General features: G+C 54.6%; 1 protein-coding gene and 1 long non-coding RNA gene across 3 annotated transcripts in view; both read right to left on the reverse strand.

Annotated features, from left to right (window-relative positions):
• Positions 1-1,139: 1,139 nt before the first annotated feature.
• On the reverse strand, positions 1,140-11,204 carry LOC109251099 (uncharacterized). The gene is made up of 2 exons (XR_008419101.1): positions 10,654-11,204; positions 1,140-2,760 (listed from the first exon to the last, which is right to left on the reverse strand). It is a non-coding gene; the product is annotated as an uncharacterized LOC109251099 (long non-coding RNA).
• A 4,618-nt stretch (positions 11,205-15,822) lies between these two features.
• Positions 15,823-24,664, reverse strand: part of DNAAF5 (dynein axonemal assembly factor 5) — a 48,338-nt gene continuing 39,496 nt past the window's right edge. For both annotated transcript variants that reach the window (XM_053893837.1, XM_053893836.1), the window contains 2 exons: positions 24,022-24,216; positions 15,823-16,831 (listed from right to left, as the gene is read on the reverse strand). In XM_053893837.1, coding sequence (XP_053749812.1) covers positions 16,695-16,831; positions 24,022-24,216 — 332 coding nt within the window. In that variant the 3' untranslated portion in view covers positions 15,823-16,694. The remainder of the gene's footprint in view (positions 16,832-24,021; positions 24,217-24,664) is intronic.

Consider the following 24,664-nt stretch of genomic DNA (forward strand, 5'->3'; position numbering starts at 1 on the left):
GACACCAAGCATACGGTACAGATGCCTTTGGGGACAGGGGTGGCAATGGAGTAGGGAAGGATACGGAGAATAAATGGGTAAAATGAGAAGGGTTCAAGGATGATGGCCATGGAGGAGGGTTTAATTGCCGCCTCCTTCCACACTTGATGGGGAGGTGGGGGACGTTACACAGATTGATGGTAGATAAATAACTAGGTAAGGAGAAGACGGATGGATGGATGGATGGATGGATGGATAGATGATAGATGATTCATAGGGCTAATGCTCCCCCGTCCCCTTCTCAGCCCTCGATGTCTTCCCTCAGCTAGGAGGCTGGCGGACAGATCAGCAGTGGCTGTTCGTCCCGCACACGAGCAGGTACCTGTAAGGACGCACAGCCCTGGGTATCAGTGCACCTGGAGCACCAGTGCGTGCCCCGCTCTGCTCCGCGAGCCCCCCACGTTAGGATTTGAGTTGGAACCCCGTGATTTCGAGGGCTCGACTCCATCCCTGATGCCGGATGTGTCGTATTCCACACTGAGGACAGAATAAATCTGACCCGACGTTCTCGTAGTGGTGGGTGTTCGGTCCCCTCCCAGGGTGTGTCTTGTGCAGAAGCTTCGCTAGCGCGTTACCCACAAGTGGGGCCTCTCGGTGCAGAGACGACACGTTACCAATTTTAGACACAGCTATCTTCATAATAAATGTTCGACTCAATGTGGTTATGTGTTCTATTAAGAATTATTATTTCAGGGTGCCTGGGGGGCTCAGTCGGTTAAGCGTCCGACTTCAGCTCAGGTCATGATCTCACGGTTCATGAGTTCCAGCCCCGCATCGGGCTCTGTGCTGACAGCTTGGAGCCTGGAGCCCTTGAATTCTGTCTCCCTCTCTCTCTGCCCCTGCCCTGCTCACATTCTCTCTCTCTCTCTCTCTCTCTCTCTCTCAAAAATAAACATTTAAAAAAAAGAGTCATTATTTCAAGGGGCGTCTGGGTGACTCAGCTGGTTCAGCGTCTGACTCTTGGTCTCAGCTCACGCAGGGCTTGATCTCAGAGCCCTGGGTTCAAGCCCCATGTTGGACCCTGCACTGGGTGTGAACCCTACTTAAAAAAAAAGTTATATTGCATTTAGAGAAGTTATTAACAATGACTAAATACAGACTATGTTAACAAACAGTACATTTATATATCACGTAAATATCTACATGTATTATAGAAACAAATGAGTTCAGTATGTTTGTGTATCCTATGAGTGTATACAAGTATAATTTATTTATTTACAACCACATAAATTCCAAAGAGTTAATGAAGAAAAACCCGCCAGATTTCAGTCAAGGTAGAGAAGCAACAGAATCCAAATTTCTCTGATACTTTCCCATTTTTTGGAACTAAACGTGATTTTTTCAAAATAATTTCACGCCACTCAAAAACCCATTTTGCCTTAACCCACAGGTGCGGAATAAAGTCGCGATAGGTGGGAAGAGTGGAAGGTTGTAGGTTGTTATTCTCCCCCAAGGGCTAAGCGGGGGGAGTGTGGGTTGGGGGGACCGGCGGCTCTGGCCTCACACCCACCCTGAGTCAGCCAGCTGGAGCTGTGTGGCCCGGGCCAAAGTCCTCGGCCTCTCTGAGCCCCAGGGGCCTCCCCTATCAACAGGATTCATAATGTGTACCTGCAGGGTCTGTGCGAGAATGGAGGTAAAGTGTTTGCAGTGGCCGGCCCTCTGGAGGTGACCGGTAAGGGATGTCCACTGCTACACAGCAGTGACAGCAGGAAGTACATGGGATGGAACCTAGGGTCAGCTCTGGAGCATACAGGCTGGAGTCTGGGGACGGCCTCAGGACCCACGTCGTGGGCGTGCGGGCAGGTGGGTCGCTCACCTCCGAAACCCCATCGTTCTGCAGGCCCGAGGCGTCACCTCACACCCCGGCTCACCAGGCCAAGGGACGCTCCTGGTTGTCACGTATCACGTGCGTGAAGACAAGGGCTTTCAGGAGCATGACTCAAGTGGCCTCTGCACCCAGAGCCCACGGCCTGGTCTCCACACCGGAGAGGACCTTGCCCCTGGGGGTGCTGGAGGCCTCTGAGTAAGGGAGGGACCAGGAGAGGCAGGCGGGAGGGTCTGGGGGGCCTCCCCACAAAGGGCAGCCAGGGTCTGCTTCTCTGCCGGGAAGCAAACAGCCTGGTGGGCTGCCAGCCCATCCACCACACTCCCAAACTGCCGGTGCCTGCGATGCCCGCCTCCCCGCTGCTGCTGGTCACAGCCCGGCCGGAGTGGAAACAGGGCGGTGACACGGCTGCTCACGGTCTCAGCTCGAGGCCAGGGAAGTAGACGGAGGGCAACGACCGCGGAGGGAACGGTTCTCTTTCCTCCGGGAGCTCCTGCCTCCAGTTTGGCACGGTTGCTTTCAGTTGTAAACAGAACCTGACTCCAGGGAGAGGAGGAGGAAAGCCTTGTAAACAGAACCTGACTCCCGAGAGAGGAGGAGGAAAGCCGGGGTCAGAAACCCAAGCCCGGCTCCGAGGGCCAACATGAGATCAGGGGGCGGGGCTGGCCGGGAGCCGGGTTAGGAAAGTTACCAGGGGCAGCGCCCGCCCGGAGAGGGGGGACAATTTCCCCTCTTGCGCTGGTTCCTGCCCCTGCTGCTTCTGGGTCCTCCTTGGGCTGGGGGGTGTCATCCACAAAGGACCTGCTGGCCTCTGCTGTCTGTAACTGTGCCCTGCGGGCGGCAACGGTGGCTCCCAGGCTCTGGTGTGGTTTCACACGCGAACAACGTAGGGATGCCTAGAAGGAACGAGACAGACAGCTGTGGCCGTCCAGCTCCGGCCAGCTTTCCCAAATTCCAGAATTCCAACATCCGCGTAGGGATACGCTCACTGTCGACAAGGGGTTCTCTCTGTTTTATTCACCCTGTGTCCCTAACAGCACCAGCCAAGGGCTGCAAGGAGCCTCGTGAGGGAGGCTCTTCCAGGCTGCTGTGCGTAAGTGGGGAGGGTCCCTCCGTGTCTCTCCAGCTTCCGGAGGCTCCTGCCGTCCTTGCTGTGGCCTCCTGCTTCCGGCTCTTTCCCCGTGTGGGTGTCCTTTTCTGCCTTTCTCCTCCTGTAAGGTCACCCGTCAGTGGGCTTAGGGCCTGCCCTAACCCAGGGTGACCCCATCACGAGACTCTTACTGCAATTAGATCTGAAAAGACCCTTATTCCAAATGAAGTCATGTTCGGGGTTCTGGTGGGCACACTGATCACCCCACCACGTGTGTTTCATAAACCTGCTGAGGGACACCTTGTACCCCTCCCCCGTCCTTTGCTAAGCAAAATCGCTCGCATCCGAAAAACCGAACCACAAAACTCAAAAAACCTCCCAGGCCCTCCTCTGCCTGCCTCCTCGTTCCTCTCCTTGGAGGGACGATCCGCTCCCCCAGCCTCCTCTTGCTCTCTCCGGAGCCCTCCTTGCTTCTGCCGAGGCCACCGCCGACCTCTGCCTCACGGAAGCCAGTGCTTGGCGGCAGCCTCATCCGGCTCGTGCTCCGCCCCAACCCCGCTCCACGCGTCCCCTGGCTCTCCGGCTCCTCCTCGGCTTCTTCGAGCCTCCTCATCCCTCCAACCCCTCGATGCCCATGCCTGGACGTCGTATTTCTGTCCAACGCGCATTCCTTTCAACACGTCGTCGGCTGAGGGTGCCAAGATTCGTGTCTCCAGATGGGAACCATCTCACAACCACCCGTGGCTCTCAGGTCACTCAGAGGAAAAGCCCGAGTCCGTATCCTGGCCTTGAGCAACTCCCCCCTTTTAACTTTTCTTTTAATCGAGGTGAAATTCACATAATGTAAAATTAACCAGTTTATGAGAAGGCAAAATGGTGCCATCGCTGTGAAACAGTCTGGCAGCTCCTCAGAAACTTAAATGGATTCCCGGGTGAGCCAGCAATTCCACGGCCGGGTACGTGACCAGAGGAACGGAACGAAGCACTCAAAGAAATGCTTTCGCCCCACGTTCACAGCAGCGTGGTTCCCAACGGCCAGGACGTGGGAGCCACCCAAGTATCCACTGACAAGCGAGCGGATGAACAAAATGTGGTCCGTGCACACAGAATGTCAGCCTTAGAGAGGAAACCTGCCACGACATGGGTGGTGCTCGGTGAGGTAAGACAGACGCTGTAGTATATTGTGCTTCCGTGGGGTCCCGGGGTCTTCAGACTCACAAAGACAGAGTAGGCGGTGGGGGCAGGGGCTGGGGGCAGGTGCGTTTAACGGGGACAGGGTTCGTTCTGCAAAGAGCGAAAGCGCTTTGGACACGGACGGTGGGAGCGGCGGCACAATACCACTGAACGACCCACTTACAAACGGTGAAGGGGGGGCGCCTGGGGGGCTCGGTCGGTTAAGCGGCCGACTTCGGCTCAGGTCATGATCTCGCGGTCTGTGAGTTCGAGCCCCGCGTCGGGCTCTGTGCTGACAGCTCAGAGCCTGGAGCCTGCTTCAGATTCTGTGTCTCCCTCTCTCTGACCCTCCCCCGTTCATGCTCTGTCTCTCTCTGTCTCAAAAATAAATAAACATTAAAAAAAAAATTAAAAAAAAACAAACGGTGAAGGGGGTAGACTGCATGTGAACCATCACGAACCATCTGGAAAGCAGCCTTCCCCAGATTCTGCCTGTGGATGAAATTCCCCCACAGATTGTAACACCACCTGCTTGGGGACTTGAACCGGTCCAGAGGAGAGAGGGCGGCCTGCATACCGCGACCCGGGAGCCAGACGGGAGAGAAGCGAGGCTTGCCTCTGATGGGGCGTGAGGGCGTCGCTCAGGCCGCAGTGGGGCCACACCCGCTGCAGGTGGCAGCCGCTTTTCAGCTTTTATTATTTTTCCATTTCGCAGGCAAGCTGTGTTGTAGCGAAAACGGGAGGAAAAACCCATCATGGGAGGACAACCTAAGGACCACCTTAAGACATCCCTGCAGCAACCCACGGCCAAAGTCAAAGATGAGCTGCTCACGCCCACCACATGCTCAAGCTTTTGTACTTTCCCCCCAACCTTCCACACCCTTTGAGGAAAACTGGCGCTCTTTGTACCCCCGGCTGGCCTTCCTGGGGTGTAGGACGCTCAGAGCCAGAACCCTGGTGGTTCCGGGTGAACCACGATGGTTGAAAGTCCTATCGGTCGTCACGGAGATGTGCTGTGTGTGTAAACACACGTCAGATTTGAAAAGACTCAGTATGAAGAAAAGAATGTAAAATAACTCATTCTACTTTAGGTTGACTAGTGAGATAATTTTTTTATATACTGGGTCTGGGTGAAATAAAGTATGTTATCCAAATGAATTTCCTCCATTTCTTTTTTTCCCCTCTCGCAGCCATTAGAAAAATTTAGATGCATACGTGTTACATGATGCTTCTGCTGGACACGATGTATCTGACTCTGGGTTCTGGGAGGCGGTGGGGGGGCGGACTGACCCACATGAGGCGGATGGATTCTGTACAACAAATGGACCCTGGGCCTATTTGTTTGCATGGACACACACCCTTGGAAAAATTATGCCAGGAAATATTTTGTAATGTTTATTTTTGAGAGAGCGCAGGCAGGGGAGGGGCAGAGAGAGGGAGACACAGAATCCGAAGCGGGCTCCAGGCTCCGAGCTGTCAGCACAGAGCCCGACGCAGGGGTTGAACCCACGAACCGTGAGATCATGACCTGAGCCCAAGTCGGACGCCCAACCGACTGAGCCACCCAGGCCCCGTTTGTTTTTTTACCTTAACATAATAGTAGGATAAGAGCCACCCTGGATGGAGCCTGCCCACTGTGGGCCCGGCACTCTGCTGGGCTCTGCGCGTGCAGCCTCACGGGGTCCTTGGAGCAGCTCTAATGGCCAGTGAGGACACTGAGGCCGAGGGTTCGCTGCTAGTAAGCGGCAGATGTAACACTTGAAAATCCAGACTCAAGTGACCCCGCAGCCCGCGCCTTTAGCCACCATACAACTTCTGTCCTCATAACCAAAGTTTCTAGAAAGTATGTGAAAGGGTGTTAAAACTTAAAAAAAATGTATAGGCAACTTTAACCCCACCACCCAGAAGTAACTACTGTAAATGTTTTAAGGCCTATCCTGTCACTTGTCTATGTACACGTAGATTTTTATATAAGTGGATGCCATATACGCTGTTCCATAATTGGCCTTCTTTACTGAGCCACGCGTGTGGACGTCCGGCCAGTCTGCGGATGGAAATCCAGGCCTCAGTGCGAGAGGGAGAGGGGAGCGGGGCAATGTCCTCCGCTGTCACCTCTGGCCTCACAGAGGTGACTCACAGACTAGTGCAGTGGGAGGGGGCAGGCAGAGGTGTGGGAGGAGGAGGCTCCCCCCCCAGAAGAGGTATGGGGGGTTGGGGCAGGGTGCAGGTGGGGCTGGCACCAAGGGATGGCCTGAAGCTGGAATGAGTCCTCCTTCCATAAGCCCGCCACACAGCAATGGGTCAAAACGCCAGCTAGCTCTTCTCCCAAAGCACTCGGGAGCGCTCGGGATCTGGTCTTCCCAAGTCATTCCTTCCTCAGTCTGGCATCTGGTAAGGTCTCGAGCGGCTCCTTCCTTTCCGAACCTCACAGAAAAAGCCCGACATCTGGTGAACCCTCGGACATGAAGCCCCGTCATCCTTTCTATTTAGCAGGGAGGCCCGTCAAGGAAACTGAGTTACCTGGAATGATCAAGAAAGTTCTGACCACACCAAGAGATGGAAAAAATGCAGGGAAAATGGAACTCACACACTCCTGCTGGGAATACCAGACGGGCGACTGCTTCGGAGAACAGCTCAGCGGTTTATTATCTAGTTCGACGCGTGTTTTCCATGCAGCGTGGCTGTTCTACTCTTGGGTATTTGCTCAGGCGAAATGAAAACCTGTCCACACAAACGCTTGTACACTTGTACGTTCGTAGGAGCAGTGTTCAAAAGTGAGCTGGAAAAACCCCAACGCCCCTCACCCAACGAACAGTCTAAAAACTGTGTTATGTCCACACAACAGAGAGCTACTTAGCAGTCAAAATGCAGTGAGGTGCTGATAGATGCAAGGGCGTGGGTCTCATTATGCTGACCACGACAGTCTAGAAAACACAACTCCAATCTGCGAATCTGACGGTGGGTGCCCAGAGCCTGGGTGTGGGGTGGGGTGTGACTGGGAAGGGGCCCAAGGTAACCGTATTTTGATGGTGGTGATACTCACACAGTGGCATAAAAACTCATCAGAACATACACTTAAAATGGGACCATTTCATTGTATGTAAATCAAACATCAATAAAGTTCATTAAAAATAAAAGGGAATCCTAAAAAGTAAGTGGTAGAAATAAAATGGTTAATAGGAAGGTTAGAGGATAAAGTCAAATATCTATCTCAGGACATAGATCATCAAATGATCCAAAAAGAAAAGGAGTTAGAAGAGGAAAGAAAACAGGTGAGATGCCGGGAGAGGGGGACACATTCAGCGCGTGCAACATCATGCACACAGATGCTTGTAACCAGACGACAGAGAAGACTAAGAAAAGGGCCCCACTTGCATGGAGCAGAATAAATGAAGAAAAGATTCCGTCTAGACTTGCTCTTGTGGAATTTCGGAACATTAGGGATAAAGAAGGATGTTAAAAGCATCCAGAAATTGAACTCATGACTCTTACAAAGGAAGCGTCATCAGACTGTCAACAGCAAGACACTAACAGAGCTGTGCCTTCACAATTTGAGGGGAGACTTGGGATCCACAAGTCTACGTCCGCTAGGACGGCAAATTAAAGGCCTTCTTAGCGCGCAAAGACTCCCCTTTCTGAGGACCTGCTTGTAACGTATGTCAGAGAACCAAGGACACCGAGAACAGGGGAAGCATGGGACCAGCTGAGCAGTGGGCCAGTCCGGAGGCTCGTGGGGTGATGTCCACAGTGACGGCCGGGCAGCAGGCCTGGACAGCAAAGAGGCTGGAGAGCTCTGGGACTGACCACTCCGGGGGAAAAGGCAGGCATCTGGGGCAAGATCTAGCACGAGAGGCCGTGTCAACTGACGATACGGTGAAGGCACGCTCTTTAGAAAACGAGAAAAAATAAAGGCAATCAGCAACTCAGTAAATAAAATGAAAAGCTGTAACCATGAACTGTGGAAATATGGCCCAAAGAAAACTATGGCAACATCTTGGGCTATTCATGGAATGTAATCATTTTCCTTAAGGCCATCGGGCATTAAGAGAGAAATGCTAGTTCAAAAGGTTGTTCAAGAAATAAAACTCACATAGCAGCCATAAAGGGAAAATATTGCTGATTGACTTCTAGACTTTGGCATCAGCCTACAAGCAACACAATCTCTTCTAATGATAAGCAGCAGCCTGGACAATGTCCAGGCAAAAGCAAAGGTGACGTGAGCCAGGAGGCGGTGGAGGCACGGGAGGCCGAGGGGAGGGTGGGATCCCTCTCTTCTGTGGTGGGAGAGGACGCAGAAACCATCCAAGCTGCTGGACCAGACACAGAGCTTTAAGTAAGAAATAGGACATAATGCTACACAGGTAATTGAGAAAAACCCAAAAGGATACTCAAACCGTATTAAATGGAGGTGGGAGATGCGAAGGGGTGGGTGAGGATTCCTTCTCTAACCTCACCTGATGTGGCCCCCATGACACGCTGGCCATCTGTCCAAGCTCGCCTCCTGCCACCTTCCTCCTGCTCATCCGTAAGCCCCCCAACCTGGGCTCCTCGCCTCCTCCAATCTGCCGAGCTTGTCCCTGCCGGACACATCCGTACTCGCCAAGCCGGTAAGGGCAGGTTGGGCACCCGAGAGCCCATGAAGGGCATCCACCCGAGCTTCCCATCAGCTCGCCCCATTCCGGGACACGAGGGCAGCCCGGACGTGGACTCCCCTTGCTCCCCCAGCCCAGGAGAAGGATGAATTCACCCTGGCCCACCTGAATCTGGCAAACAAAACAAAGCAAAACAAAGCACAGACAATTCGCAAATGCTTTGCCCAGCTTTTCCCACCGTTAACGCCTTACAGCTCTATGGCATAAATATCAAAGCCAGGTAGCTAATTCTGGTGCAATAGTGTCTCGGTCTGGTGGGGCCTGCCGGAACAAAATAACACAGGCTGGGGAGCCAGAACGACAAGCGTGTACTTCCCACGGTCCCGGAGGCTGGAGTCCAAAGTCAAGGCTTCGGCAGGTTGGTGCCTGGCGAAAGCCCGCCTCTTGGTTCAGAGACAGCTGTCTTCTCTCGGCGTCCTCGCGTGGCAGAAGGGACACGCTGGTTCTCTAGGCTCTTCCATGAGGGCGCGGGTCACATTCAGGAGGGCTCCATTCTTAGGACCTCAGCACCTCCCGCAGGTCCCGCCTCCAGACACCATCACACTGGGGATTAGGTTTCAAAGGCCAAGTTCGGGGAAAACGCGAATATATTCAGTCCGGGGCGCACACTGTCAACTGACTTTGGACTTGATTCAGATTTCATGTTTTCCACTAACGTACTCTTCCCGGTCTGGGCCAGTCCAGAGCCCCACGTCGCGTTCGGCTGTCACGCGCCTCACACAGCTCCAATCTGGGACAGCTCCTGAGGACTGCCTTATCTGCCGGGAGCGTGGCCCTTTGGGACAGCACTCTGTTCCGCTGAACAATGTCTTGCTGTATTTCTCTGACCTGTTCCCAGGATCCTGGCGAGAAAACCACAGAAGTGATGTTGGGCCTTTCTCAACGCGTTACTGCATCAGGGACTATGCCGTCGCTTCATCACCGCTTCTGCTCGCTGATCTTAGCACCGTCCGATCTCGCGGTGACCGCCACGGCGGAGGCACCACGGTGGCGTCTGCCTCGAGTGGCTCCCCGGCTTCCCCCACCCCTACTACATCTCTTGTGATATTTCTACAGGAAAGGGCCGTCCCTTCCCCCTCGCCGACTTGGCTGCTGTTTCTTTACAGCGCTATGGACTCGTGGGTGTTCAGCTACGAAAACAGTTATCACCCAACAGCACTACCTCTGTGCTCATTACTGCTCCAGCCTGGGCCGCCGGGAGCTCCTCCGGGCTGGCTCCTGAGGCCCTTGCACACCCCATATCGGTTGGTGAGCGCCTCCTTCCCTTCTAGCGACACAGGACGCATCGGGCTCATCCTGTGCTCTCCCGATGGTGCCGGCCCTGGAACCCGCCCGTTCGTTAGGCTCTTTCGGAAGCAGCAGCGGGGTGTGGTGAAGAGGGAAGGAAGGGCACTCCCGGCCTCCTCCTCCCACCCCAGGCCCCCGAGGGGTGTGCTTCCCACCCGGGAGGCTGCGGCGGGCAGCAGGTGGACTCCCCGCAGCGGAGCGCGGAGGGGGTGTGGGGGAGGGGGCCCTGCGGCTCTTCTGAGGGCGGCGTCTGGGGCAGGCGACTGCAGTCGGAGGTGCGGGGCGAGGCCTCGACGGGCGGGGCACCCCGGAGGAGGAGGGGCTAAGTGCCCGCGGTCCGGGCCGCACTTGGAGGTGCAGGGTGTGGCCTCGGCTCCCGGCCCCCCCCCCCCCCCGGAAGAAGGGCTAATTGCCGCGTTCGGGGCTGCAGTCGGTCGACACCACCTCCCCTCGCCCCCTGGGCCCCTCCCCGAGTAGGGACGGCCGGGGGGGGGGGGGGAGTGAGCCCGGTGAGGATGGGCTCGAAGCCCAGTGGCCCAAGCACCTCCTCTGGGTCAGACCGACGCTCGGGAGACGGACACTCTGACCTCGAACGGGTCGTTCTGACCGCGGTTGGCCGCTGTTTCGAGGGAAGAACGCTCGGCTCGAACCGGCGCCAGCAGCGCAGGCTGCGAACACCCGGGGGACTGCAGGTGCATTTCTGGGAGGGGGAGGGGGCAACGCCACCCTCGCACCAGCCACCGCCGAGGCGGCGCTCGGACCCGGGACCTCCACCCTCCAGAGGAGGGGCGCGGCCACGTGACCCGGATGCGGCCAATCGGGGGCGACGGCGCAGAGGCGCCCGCGCCGTCGTCTTCCGGAGCGTCGCCTGCCGAAGGCGCTGGGCGGCGCTCGCCGGGTCGTCGGCTGGTGGTCACGTGCCCCAAGCGACAGCAGGGGCACCTGTCAGGCTACTCGGAGGCGACAGGGCCCTGGGGGCTGTGGGGGCGGGCGCCGGGCGTGCCGGGGGTGCTAGGGGCGCGAGCGCTAGGGGAGCTGGGGGCCGGGGCGGGAGGGCGCCGGGGACCCTCCCAGCAACCCCGGGCGCAGGGAACGCCGGCTGCCCCCAGCTGCCCCCAGCCCTGCATGTTGGGCGTGGGCACCGGCTGCTAGGTGACGCTGGCGCCTCCGCCATGTCTGGCGGTGGGCTCTTGGGCTCCGATCCGAGGCATCCCGGGCCACGCAGCTGGGGGAAGATAGGGTTTTGTCCTAGAGCGAGTCCTAGACAAGTTGGTAGTGCCTAATCGTGGTTTTGCCACTACGTGTTTTATCAGGGGTTTCAAGTCGTGTGTGAAATGTTCACAGTGGTTTCTCAAGAATAAATTTCACGTCGTGAATAAGGGGAAGATGTGCAGGTTAAAGCCCTTTGATGAGAGGGTTAGTGGCAAGGGCCGTCATCCCGCCAGGAGGCCCAGGGCCCCTTCTCAAGGACGAGTGAAGCCTCCCCAGGAGGACCGTCTCCAGCAGGTTGTTGACCTGCCCAGCCTCGGTCACCTGCCGCTGTGCAAGCGGCAGGACTGGTGGGTGTGCTCGCACTAGAACCAGGACGCCCCTGCGCGCGCACACAGCCCAGAACAGTTGATCTTGTCGCTTGTCGACCGAAACATTGCCAATGTTGCACACCAAAGCCAGTTCGCCTGCGTTCATGTAAAAGGCAGTGTTTCCCGGTTTTACATTTGCCGTGGTCGCTGCACCTCTTTGCGCTCAATCTTAGCCAAAACGGCCAACTCACATTCTGAAGGACAAAAATGTAAACTAACAAAGTCCTAGAGGATAGAGGCGCCCGGCAGTTAGGCCCGGGAGAGAACACTTAGGCTTCTTCGTAGGTTCTTCCGTCTATGGTTCTCTTTCTCGTCCGCCAGCGACAGGCACTGCCGTGTCTCCAAGTTACACTGTCCCAAACCGGAAAACCCCGCGCAGATGCCTGGGGACAAATCAGCAGTGCTGCTGTCCTCGCTGCAGGTCCCAGGCCTCCCTGCCCCCGCCAGGAGGAGTCACAGGAAGGAGGCTCGGACCCCGAGGACAAGGCCAAGGACACTCCCAGGTCAAAGGAGGGGCTGGGGGAATAGAGTCCAGGCTGCAGCCTCCCTTCCGGGACAGCCGTTCTCATCCACGACCGCACTGCCCGTGGCCTCTGAAAAGCCGTAGCCCACCCTAAGTCACACGTAGTAATTTTTCCCTCGCGTCTGACATCACACAGGCAGTGACTGGATGTCCGATGACCCTGGCTGTTTAGACAGTCCGGAAGATGGAGAAAAGTCAGGAAGAAAGCTTTTTCTTTAGAGAAAACTTAATTTTCCACCCTGATTGTAAGGCGACTGGAAAGGTGAGTCTAGTAAAGGGGACGCCCCACCCCCCGCCCTGGGGAGTGGTGGCCTCAGCACCAGTCTGAGCCTGTGCCTTCCAGATCGTCCCATGATTGTTTTTCAGGGTTGTAACACTTTCAATTATGGAAATGTTCACACAAAGTTTGCACATGTGCAAGTAGAGAAAAGAGGGTAACGGTCCCTGAAATGACCATGTTGATTCAGTGGTTGAAAAACAACTGGGGGGGGGGGGCGCCTGGGTGGCTCAGTCAGTTAAGCGTCTTGACTCCTGATTTCTGCTCAGATCATGACCTCATGGTTCCGGAGATCACGCCCTGCGTTGGGCTCTGTGCTGACAGCAAGGAGCTTGCTTGGGATTCTCCCTCTCTCTGCCCCTCCGCAGCTCACTCTCTCAAGATGAACAAATATTAAAAAAAATATTTATTTATTCTTGAGAGACAGAGAGACAGTGCAAGCAGGGGCAGGGCAGAGAGGGAGAGACAGAATCCGAAGCAGGCTCCAGGCTCTGAGCTGTCAGCGCAGAGCCCGATAGGGGCTCAACCTCCCCAACTGCGAGATCATGACCTGAGCTGAAGTCGGACGCTTAATCGACTGAGCCACCCAAGCACCCCAACAAACATTTTTATAAGAAAGTAAATTCAGAGACACCAAAGGGCACAGATAGAACTCTCACTGCAGCTGCCACACAGGCGCCCTCCCCGGAGGCCACCACCCTCACGAGTTTCTTCTGTGCCCTTCCAGAACTAGTTTATGCGCATGAGAGCAAACAGGCTAGCTCTCTCCTCTTACATACGGTTCATTCTATACAGCGTGGTTTAGTCACTACTGCACTTTATGCGGGCATGTCTGGGGCTACGTGTTTCATCTTGAACCAACTGCCCCTAGAGACATGCCATGTGTTCATAGAGGCCACAGAAAGGAGATTTTCAGAGCAAGTGAAGCTTGCCTTTGATTGGTGCTGTAGGTAGGGGCAGGCAGAGGAATCATCTTTGTGTAAAGAACTTTCTGAGCTTCTTAAAGTTTAGAAGTGAAACTTGCATTTCAGTGAAGATTTCTTAGAACACAAAAAACACAATAAAGTAACATTGATATGCTCTTTCGAAACTAGTTTCTGTTCTTTGAGAGACGTTGTTGGAGAGTGAAAATGGGCGCCCGGCTGGCCCAGCTGGTGGAGCGCACGACTGTCCATCTCGGGTTGTGAGTCTGGGTCCTGCGCTGGATGTGGAGGTTACTCAAAAACAAAAGCCCAAAGAGGAAGATGAAAATAAGCTCCAGAACGAGTGGTAATATTTGCAAGCCGTACGTGACGAAGCTCTCGTATCCACAATATCTCATATTCAATATGAAGACCTCATTTTGAAAAAATGGGCAAGAGATTTTAAGACATTTCACCAGTGAAGACGTACAGGCAGACAGACAAGCACGTGGGAGGGGCTCTGCATTGTTAGACGTTAGGGAAATGCAGACTGAAGCCATCCCGAAGTCCCCCTCCGTGCCCGTTAGAGTGGCTCCGGTTAAAGACGCTGCCGTGTCACGTGTCGGCAGGACAGTGGTGCTGGTGGGCGGACGAGGTGGTCCCGCCGCTCCGGCTGGACGTTCCCCCCTCCTGGGCGTCCGCCCCAGAGAGATGAAAGGCGTGTCCATTCGACGACGTGCACACAGTGTCCCAAGAAGCCATCTCTGTGACGGCCACCAGGTGTGGCCTAGACACAGGGCGGAACACTACTGCTCAGCAACGGAAGGAACGAGCCGCCACCCACCGGCGCTACAACGTGGGTGCATCTTGGTCATGCCTTGGGAACGCGGACGAGGAAAGGAGACCAGAAACACTGTGTCCGCTTACGTACAGTCCCACGGAGTGCAGACTGCGGGGCAGTGACCACGGCAGATCAGAGTTGCCTGGAGGTGGGCAGAGGGCGGGAGAGAATGCCTGCGGGTGGCGGGGAGGTTGGCCGTCTGGCCTGTGGTGGTGGTTCTGTGCGTGTATGCGTGTGTCGGGATTTCTCAAAGTGCCCACTTAAGTATGTGCAGTGAATTGTAGGTCAGGCATCCCTCAGTGAAGCAGTGAAAAATAGCAATAAATCAATCAACCGGGGCTACAAACACGTATCAAATATGACCTAGTAATTCTACTCAGAGGTACCCGCCCAAGAGCGATGGCCATGAATCATCTATGCGTACCACAGAGCTCAGAGTGGTTTTATTCATAATGGCCTCAAACCTAAATGCCCATCAACAGGTGAGTGGAAAACAGTAGAGTTGGGACTATTGGGCCCACAAAGCCTAAAATATTTACCCTCTGGCCCTTTCCAGAAAGAGGTGCCGATCCCCGAACCAGTGTGTGAATAGACAACCTCAAAAACTATGCTAAGTGAAAAACCTATCATATGGTCCCACGTATATGAAGCATCCGGAACACACACCGCCTTAGACACAGAGCAGCTCGGTGCTTGCTGGGGCTGGGAATGTGGGCAGGGATCGGCTGCACACGGGTTTGGGTGGGTGGGGGCCCTCGCATGATACAGTGCTGAACCAGCCACGGCGGTTGGCACACAGCTCCGTAAATTACATCTCAATAATGCTGTAAACTTTCAGGGACCAGTTTTTTTTTTTTAATGTTTATTTTTCATTTATTTTGAGAGAGAGAGGGAGAGTGCTAAAAGGGGAGGGGCAGAGAGAGAAAGACAGAGGATCCCAAGCAGGCTCTACACTGTCAGCACTGAGCCCAATGCGGGGCTTGATCCCACAAACTATGAGATCATGACCCGAACCGAAATCAAGAGTTGGACGCTTAACTGGCTGAGACCCCCAGACACCCCTCAGGGACCAAATTCTACGTGTCCCTGTCCTCGGCCACCAGCACAGGGAGGGTAGGGCTCCATGAACATTCGAGGAGTTGAGCGAAGAGTGCATAACACTTGCCAAGGACACGTCGGTTCTCAGGCACTTAGATCGCTAACCCCGTCAGCTGAGCCTTTGTGTCTTTCTCTGGACACACACCTGCTCACGTCACACCGAGTGGTACTGACTCACTGTCCTGCTGCCTCTGCACACTTCCCCTGGAAGATGTGCAGAAACAACGTCCTGCCTCTCCCTGGCGGCCGGCGTGGTTTGGATCTCGCTGCCTCTCCAGGCCCGCTTTCCCTGCCTGCGCTGCACACTCAGGCGCGCCCGCCGAGGGCCCCAGGAGCTTGGCGGCCGGCGTGATGGGGTTTGGAGCTCCTGCCACCTGGTGTCCAGAGAGGACACTGCACCCAGCAGTGGGAGAGCCTGGGGCCCGCCACCCAGATCTCGGGGCGGGGTCGCCGGGGGATGAGATCTAAGAGAAAAATAAGCGATTTCTAAAAATGTTGATTAACTCCTAAAGCACATTAACACAGGCATACAAAATAACTGTAATAAATATTTTTAATTAAATTTTCAAACACCTAAGCATAAATGTTCATATTTGATTGTTAGAAAATACACATAGTATTTTTTTCCCTGGTAACATAAATATTTGGCTTACAGAAATAATATCCATTTAAAATAAAATTTTTTAGGCACTTGGGTGTAGAAAGTGCTAGAGAATAAAACCCATTTTACTTTACTGCTGCTTATATGGGAGAGCTACCAAAATTACATCTGATAAAACATTGTATTTTCAACACTGTTTGCATAAGAAAAAAATATCATGACCGAATGTATCCACTAACACTCCGAGTTCCAGGATATCTTACACGGAAAACTGTAACTGATAAAGATTTCAAATTCCTTTTAGACTGTTCACTGTGATGCTAAGTTTTAGTAGACACAACACAAAGAAAGAACAAAATTTCTTTTTAATAACTTTTGCTTGAAAGAAAAAGAGTCAAGAACCTTCTCGGTGAGGCGGGCATTTACGCAAGACAGAGATATTGACCCACGAGCGTAGCAGGTGCATGTAGCTTTGAAACAAACAGGATGCTTCGGCTGCCGGGGTGAGCAGTGCCATCTCGTTCTACTTTCAAATTACCCGCAGGTTTTGGGGAGATCTGTCAATGAACTGTAATAAATGAGACATGACAGTACACAAGCCGCTCGGCGAATGTTACTTCGGAAACTGCCGGGCCCGAGAAGTGTCTTGGGAGAATCTTGCACACGTTTCCTGCAATACTCTCGCTATCAAAGTCTTGCCTGTGAGTGTCCTAGGTCGTTGGCACAAAGGTGCCGTGTTGTGAGGTGGAGAGGCCCCGGCCCAGGGGAGCATGGGAGCTCGGGGCTCGCTCTGCGCTGGCTGCTGCTCACTGGGCAGGCGGCTGGGCCTGCAGGTGCTGTAGCAGCTGCTGGCAGAGGGCAGGAGAGCGGTGCTTGTGGACGACAGCCTCTGTCTCTCTAGCCAGGAGCTCAGGGAACAGGACACTGCCTGCTTTGAGGACCTCTGTAAAACAGCAAAACACCATTAACACGCCAGAAAGAAACACGAAACCAATCCCTGTTTATGAAAAGGGAGTGAGCGGCCACACGCTACCTAATGACAGAGGGTCAGATCTCCACGCAACCAACGAGCCTGTGCACGTACGTGCCTAATAGCAGAGCGCCAAACCACGTGAGGCAGGTCAATCCACACTGTGTCTAGAGACTTCCACACTCTCTGTCAGAGATGGACGGACCCGGCCAGCAGAGAACCAGTGAGGATGCGGATTAACAACGGCACCACCCATCACTGGCTACGACGGATATGTGCAGACGACTCTGTCCAACGGCATCCGAATACAAGTCCTTCTCAAGCTCTTGTGGCACACTCACCAGGACAGACCACGTTCCGGGCCATGAAAAACACCGCAACAAATTAAAAAAACACCAGTCCTACGATGTCTGCTCTCAGAACACAATAGAGTTAAACCAGAAATCAATGAAAGAGACGTAAGCTGGAAAAATCCCCAAATACGTGGAGATTAAACAAAACATTTCTAAATAACACGATAGTTGAAGAAATCTCAAAAGAAACGAAAGACTATCTGAACTAAACGAGAATGAAAACACAACTTAACCCAAATTCGTAGGATGTGGCGAAAGCAGTGCCTGGAGGGGACTCACAGCATCGAGTGCCTGTGTGAGACGCGCAGAAAGATCTACAAGTCGAAACTCTCCTTTACCACCTTAGGAAACTAGAAAAAGAAAGGCAAATCCAAAGTAAGCAGAAGAAAGGAAGTAAGAATTCTAAAAGCAGAAACCAATGAAGAAAATCAACAAAACCAAAAGCTGGCGTCCTCTGACCAAGTCCTGGACCGCAGATGTGATGTGACCCCGACGGGGTGGACGGACCCCTTCCCTGAAAGACACTCACACAGGAATAGACGATCTCCACAGACCTACATGGATCCAAGAAACTATCAATAATTAATAACCTCCCCAAACAGAAAGCACCAGCCCCAGATGGGTTCACTGGTTCACCAAACTTTCAGGAAGAAATTCCACCAACTGTCTACCACCTCTTAGGAAGAATAGAAGCTTCCTAACTCACTCTATGAGGCCAGCATGACCCGGATACAAAACCAAAGACATCACAAGAAAAGGAAGCCACGGATGGTTACCTCTCATGGACAGAGATGCAAAAATCCTCAACAAAATAGTAGCAAATCGAATCCAATAGTGTTTAAAAAGAATTACGCATGAAGCCCAAATGCAAGATGGTTCAATATTCCAAAATCAGTTAATGTAATCCATAGCATCAATAGGCTGAAAAAGAAAATCATATGGTCACATAAATAGCATTTTGACGAACGCTGGTACCCATTCATGGTAAAAATTCTCAGCAAACTAGGAATAGAGGGGCACCTCCTCAACACAATAAAGAAAATCTGTAAAAAACCTCAGAGCTAAAGTCATACTTAATGGCGAGAAACTCAAAGCTTTTCCACTAAGATCCCAAATTGCCACTCCTTTTCAACATTGTACCGGAAGTCCTATTGAGTGCAATAAGAAAAAGAAGTAAAAACTAAACCAAAGGTGGTATATAAATGAAAGAAAAAAGAACACAATAAAATAAATGGGACAGCCATTATGTGAATTTCGTGTTCAAGGACAGGAAAGCTCAACATTGTTAAGATGTCAGTTCTCCCCAACTTGATCTATAGACTTAAGGCAATCACAATAAAAATGCCAGCAGGTCACGTTTCAGATACTGACTAAATGAATGTAAAGTCCCAGAAGAGCCAACGCAACACTGAAGGAGAACGAAGTTGGAGAACTGACACATTCTGACTTTAAGAGTTTCTATAAAGCCAGAGTAACGAAGACAGTGCGGTCCTGTTGAAGGAACAGATAGATTGATGGGCCAGGACAGAGACCCAGACGCAGACCTGGTCACCCAACAGGGCACAGAGGCTCCGTTCCAATAAACGGAACTGGGACGAGTGGGCGTCCACGTGCCGGGGGAGAAAAGAATCTAGACACAGACTTTACGTCCTTCACAAAAGCTAACTCAAGACGGGTCACAGACCGAAACGTGAAACTGGGCAAAGAATGAAAAAGCACAGGACTCCTGGAAGAGAACGCAGAAGAGAACCCGGGGGACCCTGGGTGTGGCGATGACTTTTGGACACAACACCGAAGGTAAGACCCACGGAAGAAGGAACTGATGGGCTGGACGTCATTACCTTCAACACTCGTGCTCCACAAAAGGCAGCGTCGAGAGACCGAGAAGGCAAAGCCTTGGGCCGGGAGACAGTTCACAGAAGGCACATTTGATAAAGGACTGTTACTCAGATGCACGAAGAACTCCAAACGCTCACCAACGTGAGAACAATCCAAGCAAGAAACGAGCCGAAGACCTGACGACACCCCAGCAGGGGAGAGACACAGAGCGCAGACAGGCACCGGACACGAGGCTCCACGTCGCGTGTCCTCCGGGAAACGTGGAACAAAACAGCAAGGGGACGCCACCACGCGCCTGTCACAAGGGCCACGGCCCACAACACGTCACGGCGGGCGCTGGCGAGGACGCGGAGCAGCAGGAATCCCAGGCCCTGCCGGCGGGAACGCGGAATGGGGCAGCCGCCTCGCAAGACAGGTCGGCGAGACTCGTGACAGGACTAGTACGTTCTCACCACGCGACCCCGCAATCGTGCCTCTTGCTATCTACCCGAAGGAGCTGAAGCCTTATGTGCACACATATATTTACAGCAGCTTTGTCCGTAACTGTCCTTCAGCAGCCGGACGGGCGAATAACGGGTGGTCTGTCTAGACGGTGGATTATTCAGTGCTGAGAAGAAGTGAGCTGCGAAGCCACGAAAAGACGCGGAAGCACCTTAAAGGCGTTAGCAAGTGAACGAGCCAGTCTGGGAAGGCTTCATACTGTAGCACTCTGACTCTGTGACACCCTGGAAAAGGCCCAACTATGGAGACGGTAACAGACCAGCGGCTGTCGGGGTGGGAGGCTTCAGGCAGAGCACACACGGCAGTGGGACTATTCTGTGTGGCTCTGGAATGGTGGGCCCGGGTCACACGTCCGTGCGCGGCCGCCTAGAGAGAGCCTCACGGAACCTGGACTCTTGGCGGTGCTGGCCTGTCAGTGTGGGTCAACAGCCGTGAGGGACAGGTGCACCGCCAGGGGGGAGGGTGATGCGTGTGGGGGGCAGCTGGTAAGTGGGAGAGTTCTGTACCTTCCTCTCAATTTAGCTGTGACCCTAAAACCACTCTGAAAAAAACAAAGTTTTAAATAGAAAGTTGTTACAGCATTTAAATCCATCGGATGTTGCTGGGTCAGCATACAATGGTCCCAGTGTAGACAAACAGAACTTAAAAATAATTTTGGAGGGGCGCCTGGGTGGCTCAGTCGGTTGAGCGTCTGGATCTTGATTTCGGCCCAGGTCACGGTCTCACGGCCTAGTAGGTTCGAGCCCCGTGTCGGGCTCTGTGCTGGCAGGCAGGTCCTGCCTGAGGTTCTCTCTCTCTCTAGCCCTCCCGAGCTTGCACTCTCTCTCTCAAAATAAATACACTTAAAAAAAAAAAAATCTTGGAGTTGTTGGTGGACCATAAAGTCCTCCAAAATCCCCAAGGGTGATTTATGTGTGCCATTTTGGCCTTAGAAACAGCTCTTACGTTAGTAGATAAACTGGCCCAGAGATATGGTCAACCCTGTCATCACACTGACACTGATTCATTCAACAAACACCTCCTGCAGGCCCGCTGTGTGCTGGGCTCCGTGGATACGGCAGGCAACAAACGTGTGTCTAGGGACCCTTCGCACTGTAGTCTGAGAGCAGCCTCTGAGAGTCAGGAGGAGGAGGGAAGCCGGGAGCAGCACGCGAGAGTCAGAAGGAAGAGGCAAAGCTGGGAGCACATGAAGAGTCAGAAGGAGGGGGGACCAGCGCGCAACAGTCCAAAGGAGGAGGGACCAGCACACGAGAGTCAGGAGGAGGAGGAAGGCTCAGAACAGCTTGCAAGAGTCAGGAGGAGGAGGGAAGGCTGGGAGCAGCACACGAGAGTCAGAAGGAGGAGGGAAAGCTGGGAGCAGCACACGAGAGTCAGAAGGAGGAGGGAAAGCTGGGAGCAGCACACAAGAGTCAGAAAGAGGAGAAAGCAGTACATGAGAGTCAGAAGGAGGAGGGAAAGCTGGGAGCAGCACATGAGAGTCAGAAGGAGGAAGGAAGCCGGGAGCAGCACATGAGAGTCAGAAGGAGAAGGGAAAGCTGGAAGCAGCTCATGAGAGTCTGAAGGAGGAGGGAAAGCCAGGAGCAGCACATGAGAGTCAGAAAGAGGAGAAAGCGGTACATGAGAGTTAGAAGGAGGAGGGAAAGCCGGGAGCAGCACACGAGAGTCAGAAGGAGGGGGGAAAGCCAGGAGCAGCACACGAGAGTCAGAAGGAGGAGGGAAAGCCGGGAGCAGCACACGAGAGTCAGAAGGAAGAGGGAAAGCCAGGAGCAGCACATGAGAGTCAGAAGGAGGAGGGAAAGCTGGAAGCAGCTCACGAGAGTCTGAAGGAGGAGGGAAAGCTGGGAGCAGCACACGAGAGTCAGAAAGAGGAGAAAGCGGTACATGAGAGTCAGAAGGAGGACGAAAGGTGTGTGCAGCACGTGAGAGTCAGAAGGAGGAGGGAGCACACACGAGAGTCAGAAGGAGCAGGGACAAGCACACGCAAGTCAGAAGGAAGAGGAAGGCTGGGAGCAGCACACAAGAGTCAGAAGGAGGAAGAAAGCACAGTGTTCCTGGTCACCACTACAATGGGCACGGTGGGGGGCTGGTGGGGGCTGGACTCTGGGTGGGAAGGGAGGTGGCAGGTGCCGTGGGCCGAGCACTGGAGTCATCCAAGCCATCTTGCAGGAGTGCCCTGGCGGATGCAGGCAGGGGTGGACAGAGACAAGCCGACTTAGGAGGTCATTGGATTTGGCTCCGAGGTTTCTGCCGTCAATCACGAGGAGGACGGAACGTTGCTGGTGGTAATAGGGACGTGGTGGGGGAGCAGGGTGGCCAAGCGGGGGCAGTGGCCCCGGGGGTGGCCCGAACGTTACAGCTGTTCTGCCCGGCAGACGCTCGTGTCCTCTGAGCACCTGGGTATGTGCGTGTCTAGAATCTGGGGCAGACGTCTGGCCTGGATTTCGGTTTGGGGGACCCCGGCACATGGGTAGCATCTGAAGCCAGGAGAGGAGACAAGGTCACCAAGATGCCATGTGCGGAAAGAAGCAGTGGCCAGAGGGACGGAAGGCAACCCAGGAGCCATGGGGGTGGTGACCAGTGGTCCCGTCGAGTATATGCAGGTGCAGAAGAGTCCCGAGCAGGAGGCTCGGGCAGCAGGCTCTCGGGCACCAGGACAAGAATGGGTCTGGGGGGGGGGTTGGGGACACGCGGGACCAGCCGTGGGAGTGGACATGGAGGAACTTCGCCTTGTCAGTGGGACAGAAGCACCGTCATTGGTCAAGAGGTCCCCAGGTGTGAGGTGCTGAGGGGAGGCCGGCAGGGGGAGCCAGTCCTCCGGAGGGGAGGCCGGCAGGGGGGAAGACCAGTCCTCTGGAGGGGAGGCTGGGAGGGGGGAAGTCCAGTCCTCAGGAGGGGAGGCCGGGAGGAGGGAAGGCCAGTCCTCAGGAGGGGAGGCCGGGAGGGGGGAAGACCAGTCCTCCAGAGGGGAGGCTGGCAGGGGGGAAGGCCAGTCCTCAGGAGGGGAGGCCGGGAGGAGGGAAGGCCAGTCCTCTGTAGGGGAGGCCGGGAGGGGGGAAGGCCAGTCCTCAGGAGGGGAGGCCAGCAGGGGGGAAGGCCAGTCCTCTGTAGGGGAGGCCGGGAGGGGGGAAGGCCAGTCCTCAGGAGGGGAGGCTGCACCCGGTCTGTCTCCGGTTGGCCCTGTCTCTGTGTTCTCCCTGGCCTCCTTTCTTGATTTCCTTTGGGTTATTGGAATATCGTTTGGAATTCCATTCAAATCTACTTCTTGGCATTTTACTGGCACTTCTTGGCACAACACTGTTCGTGCTGCTCTGGGGACGACACCTGATGTCCCTGCTCTGCGGCATCTGCCGTCGGAGTGTCCTGTGTGGTGGGGCGGGGGCACGGCGGGGTGTGCCTGGGTCCCCAGGACGCCGCTTCCACGACAGCACGAAGACTCAGGTTCCTCACACTTGGGGACCAGGCAGGACACCGTCTCAAAAACGAATAGAGTGACGGTACTTGTGGCCAATGAGAAGATTTAAGCTTTCAAGCGGAAACCGCAATCATGGTAACTTGTTTCCAACACCGCCAGCTGAACGGCTTCCTGCAACTTTTCTTCCCGAGACTTTTCTGAGCTCGATGCCGACAAATGTGACTTCTGGACACGGCCTGACAAAACATCAACGTGCAGGACCGACCAACAGGCGAGAACGTAGCCGGAGTCAACCCCACAGGACCCTGGAACGACCGCCTGGGCAGGTCGGGGCGGTATGAAGGCATCTCTGTGGTTACACACAACGGGTACCCCCCGCCTGCGACAGCGTACCTGTCCGGGGCCAGGTTCCTTCACACGCTTCCCTGGACAACACGCACCACAGCCAAGAACGCGGAAGCCGCAAACGCCCAGCTGCTTCTACCGAGACGCGCAGAAAGGTAAAGCGATGCTCCTCTGTCTGCGTGTTATTGTTTTAGAAAATACGTCTTCCAGGGGCACCTGGGGCTCTGTCGGTTCGGCTTCCGACTTCGGCTCAGGTCATGCTCTCACGGTTCGTGGGTTCAAGTCCTGTGTTGGGCTCTGTGCTGACAACTCAGAACCCGGAACCTGCTTTGGATTCGGGGTCTCCCTCTCTCTCTACTCCCTCCCCCGTGCCAGCTCTCTTTCTCAAAGAGAAATAGACACTAAAAAAGTTTTAAAAAGAAAAAAGAAAAAAACCTACGTTTCAAAACCACACGTTAATTATGTTAACATATGATAGATTTATAGTTATTCTAAACAAATTAATAAACACGTAAGATTTTTCTCCACTGTAACTTCTACCGCGGTAAGTTTTGAGGGCTGTAACCCACCCAGGAGGCCAGTCCACAGACGCCCTGAGGCCGTGGCCCTGCCCCCCGCCCGCACGTGGCCAGCCCGTGACTCGGCTGTAAGGAGCCGCGTCCAGGCTCTGGGGACAGCCTTCACGATGCAGCACGCATGGTGGGGACTCCTACCTAAAACCGCATCCTGGACAGTGCCGTCCGGGTCATCGAGGTACACGAGGAGCTCTCTGTACAGGAACTGAATGTGGCTCTGGTAGCAGGACTTCGCGTCGTCGTCGCTTCTGACACACGCCAGCCACGTGACCAAGGTGGAGGTGGCCGCGAGCCTCACTTCGTGGGAGACGTCGTCCAGACGCTTCAGGAGCTCTGGAGGGAGGGCCGGATGGGACAGTGAGACAGAGGCCAGCACAGACGGAGCACTGGAGCTTCCAGGGTGGGGACCTGACCCCGCCCCTGGGGCACTCGCCCTCGGGCCATGGTAAACCCATCCTGTGGGGAGACTGGTGCTCGCGTGCCAGGGGCTGGGGGCGGCTCCCGGTGTGCCGGGCCCCTTGACCGCACTGGCCACAGGGTGGACGCTGGGCAGGGTGGGAGGAGGGGTGGGCAGGCCTGAGCTGCTCTCCCTGTCTCACCTGCCAGGTGCCCCGGGCTCTCTGTGGCTCCAAGATGCTCCGTCACCATGGGCATCACACCCCGGCTGCCCGTCCCCTGGATGTACACACCGCCCTCCCAACTGGGCTCTGGGGACACAGCTCGGGCCCCAGTGACATGACCGCCACCACCCGTATCAGTGTTGTTTCTGCTGAGCTCTGGG

The sequence above is a fragment of the Panthera pardus genome, unplaced genomic scaffold (assembly GCF_024362965.1).
Source record: "Panthera pardus isolate Hobbes unplaced genomic scaffold, ASM2436296v1 HiC_scaffold_4, whole genome shotgun sequence".
In the NCBI taxonomy this organism is placed as follows: domain Eukaryota; kingdom Metazoa; phylum Chordata; class Mammalia; order Carnivora; family Felidae; genus Panthera; species Panthera pardus.